Raw genomic sequence first — 3446 nt, 5'->3', positions numbered from 1 at the left:
GGTACCAGGGGTAATATAACTCCTCCCTGTGCAGGGAACCATGGATGCGTAAACAAAACCATTTGATTCATCACTTCACATCATTTCAAACTTCTGTTAATAAAAACACCAAAAGACGTCAGGGAAGGGGCGGTAATGGCCCATCTACAGTTTAGGGGTGGGTTTAGGAGTGCGGGGTTATGGGTTAGGGGTTAAGGGTGCCTCAGTGGAACAAGGCACCTGTTCTTTGAAGTTATCGAGGCTGGGAGGGTTCCTCTTCAGCTCGTAGTCAGCGTAGAGCTCAGCCTCCTCTGTGCTGAGGACATGGCCATACAGCAGAAACTGCCTCATGAACTCAGACCTGGGAGCGTAGACGACAGCGTGATGGATTTCATTATTTGTGTAATGAATTATTCGGCCGGTGCCAAAATAAATCAGGAGAAATTCTAGTTTATGACTCGATCAATCTGTTCACTTTTATTCTATAAAGAATTTCATTAAGTCACAACACCAGTCGCACAGTAAACTTTGCATGTTTTGTTTGCAAACTAAAGACGGGAGGCAGCAGTGTATATGTGAAGTAATGCATTAGGAGTTCAAGTGCAGTGCAGTGATTCTGTTCTTGTTCTTGCTATAGAAGATTGTTCCAGCAAATGCATGACACTCAAGCGCAGTCAGGCGGCTATAAGGCAGACAGGCAGACAGGCAGCCATACAGAGAAAACACACAGAGGTTTTGAGGATGGACCAGAGGAGGAGAGGACCTGTCATCGGTCCACAGGTAGCGGTAACTAGCGAAGGATCCCTGGTACTCCTTGACCTGGAACCAAGGAGAAAAGGCTGTTCAGGGGGCGCTGAAATACGTTGAATACGTGTCGGTGGCTGAGAAGAAACAAACACACACACACACACACACACACACACACACACACACACACACACCTTTGCGATCGCAGTGCGAGCTCGACTTCGGATCACATGACACAGCTCAACCAAATCGGGCATCTCATCGATGTCAGTCTAGAGGGAAAGGGGAGAGAACATATTACACCGTCACACTGGCAGGAATGCCACAACATGTATTGTTTGTGTTTGAGTGTGCGTGTTCATTTAATAATGTAATAATTGAATACGCCATTTAGGGAATGCTTCTATTCAAAGTGTATCACAATACTGAGTGCATATATCATATGCATGGATGGCCTGGTGGGAATGAGTGGGTTTATGTGTGCATTTCTGTGTGTGTGTGTGTGTGTGTGTGTGTGTGTGTGTGTGTGTGTGCTTTTCTGTGTGTGTGCTTTTCTGTGTGTGCGCGCACGCGTGCGTACGTGCATGCGTGTGTGCGTGTGTGTGCTCGTGCGTGCGTGCATGTGTGTGTGCGTGTGTACACACGTGCACGTGTGCGTGCGTGCGCGCGTGTGCGTGCTTGCGCGTTGCCCGCCACACACACACCTGATAATTCTCCAGCCCCTTATGCGCTGCCACTCTGGGTATGAAGGAGGCCATCTTGGCGATGTTAGCCACCATCTTGTCCACCACGTCGAAGAAGTTGCCCCGCTGGCTGAGGTCCAGCGGGGGGGCGAAGGTCATCTCGTTAGCGTTGAGCACCAGCTGCACCTCGAACAGGGGCGCCAGACCGGTGGCGGCGGCGTCCGTGTTCTCCAGGAGGTACTGCAGCGAGGCACGCACGGCGCCCGAGCAGCCCGCCAGCACCATGCGGTCGACGTGGTCCGTGTAGGCCCTCCACTCGGCCCCGCCCGGCGGGGACACCGCCAGCAGGGCCTGGTTCTCCTGGAGGGGGAGGAGGAGGAGGGGGAGGAGGAGGAGGAGATGGAGGAGAGAGTGGAGGAGGAGGGGGAGGAGGAGGAGGAGGAGGTGGAGGAGGAGGAGATGGAGGAGGGGGAGGTGGAGGGGGTGGAGGAGGAGGGGGAGGAGGCGGCGGAGGCGGAGGAGGAGGAGGGGGAGGAGGAGGAGGAAGGGGAGGTGGAGGGGGTGGAGGAGGAGGGGGAGGAGGAGGGGAGGAGGAAAAGGAGGAGGAGGTGGAGGAGGGGGTGGAGGAGGGGGAGGAGGAGGAAGGGGAGGAAGGGGAGGAGGAGGGTGAGGATGAGGAGGAGCAGGAGGAGGGGTCAGGGAGCCCGGGGTGAGGAGGAGGAGGAGGAGAGTCAGTCCGGGTGAGGAGGAGGAGGAGGAAGAGGACGGGGTCAGGGAGTGCACACATCAATGAAGTCATGTGTTGTTGTGTTGTCGTCTATTGTGTGTGTGTGTGTGTGGGGGTAAGGGATTACACATCGTTTTCCACACTTTAGTAAGACTTGTTGTACAAAGCATAAGATAGCGTTAACTTGCCCACAATGCCTTGTATATGACCGATGATGGATCCAGGCTACAACAGGACCATTGCCTGTGCGTGTGTGTTGAGCTGTAAGTGCTGTGTTCTCCATTCCCCTGACTGTGTGACCCGCGCCTTTTATATATCGCTGCAGCACGTCTACAACTAATGAGCCATTGGGGGGGAGGGCATTACTAGCAGTGAATCCTGTCTGTGCTTCAACATGAACCATGGGGATAAATCACAGTCGGCGTGACTGGGGTGTGTGTGTGCGTGTGTGTGTGTGTGTGTGTGTTCCATGGATCACCTGCACCAGCTTGTGGATCTCCTCCCCCATGCCGGTGATTAGCGCGCGCTGCCGCGCCACGCTCTCCTCTATGTCGGTGAGGACGAGGAGGGTGGAGCCTTTCTTCCTGGTGATGAAGGCCTGGTGGCTGACCTTGGCCATCAGGGCCTGGATGTCCGCCACGTTGGACTTGCTCTCGTGCACGCGGCCGGAGACGCCCTGGAGGTCAGCGGGCAGAACGCGGAACGTCACGCGTTCGCCTCGTACCGTTCCAATTACGGTCGATGGTGATTGTAGGCAGACGCAGCGGTCGTTAGGAGGTTCACATCACCATTACGCTGGATTACTTTAATGAAGTGCCACGCGGCGACAGCAGATATTGATCAATAAGATGCAATAGGTGTTCGTCCAATGGTTTGGCGATATATGTATGTTAATTAATAGATAGTTTATGATCGCGATGCGTGGGAGAGGTGCTGTCCAGGCTATAAAGCGCATTTTATTCACACGGTATGAATATAGAGTGTGAACGCCTGCACGTGTTTTTAACTGACCTTTCTATTTTTGCGTGGTTGAAGGGCTGAAAACTCGGCTGTTTGTCGTTATTGGATGTAGCTTTTAATGGTCTCTCTAAAACACTGCTGCCTATCTCTTGGACGTGATGCTCTTTGAATTAAGAAAACAAAAATCTCAACTGTGTGATTAAGTAAAGGTACGACCACAAAGGAATCGGTGCAGGCTCCGTTGGTGGAGCCCAGCATTGAGCTGCAGCGGCAGCAGGCGGGCCAATGGTTCACTGATTGATTTGTTCAAACAATAAGTGAAATTGAAAGCTGCTGGCAGCTCAAAACAA

General features: G+C 53.0%; 1 protein-coding gene across 1 annotated transcript in view; it reads right to left on the bottom strand.

Moving 5' to 3' along the window:
* LOC311361227 (dynein beta chain, ciliary-like) overlaps nt 1-3446 on the bottom strand; it is a gene marked incomplete at both ends in the record, with an annotated part of 65482 nt that overhangs the window by 48706 nt on the left and 13330 nt on the right. Inside the window, 5 exon segments of the mRNA XM_084481425.1 lie at nt 220-340; nt 743-798; nt 921-998; nt 1431-1769; nt 2615-2812. Of these exon segments, the coding sequence (XP_084337551.1) occupies nt 220-340; nt 743-798; nt 921-998; nt 1431-1769; nt 2615-2812 (792 nt within the window).

The sequence above is a fragment of the Micromesistius poutassou genome, assembly GCF_964030765.1.
Source record: "Micromesistius poutassou genome assembly, chromosome: 16".
Taxonomy (NCBI): Eukaryota; Metazoa; Chordata; class Actinopteri; order Gadiformes; family Gadidae; genus Micromesistius; species Micromesistius poutassou.
The sequence above is the reverse complement of the archived record's forward strand: the minus strand, read 5'-3'. Positions and strand labels throughout refer to the sequence as shown.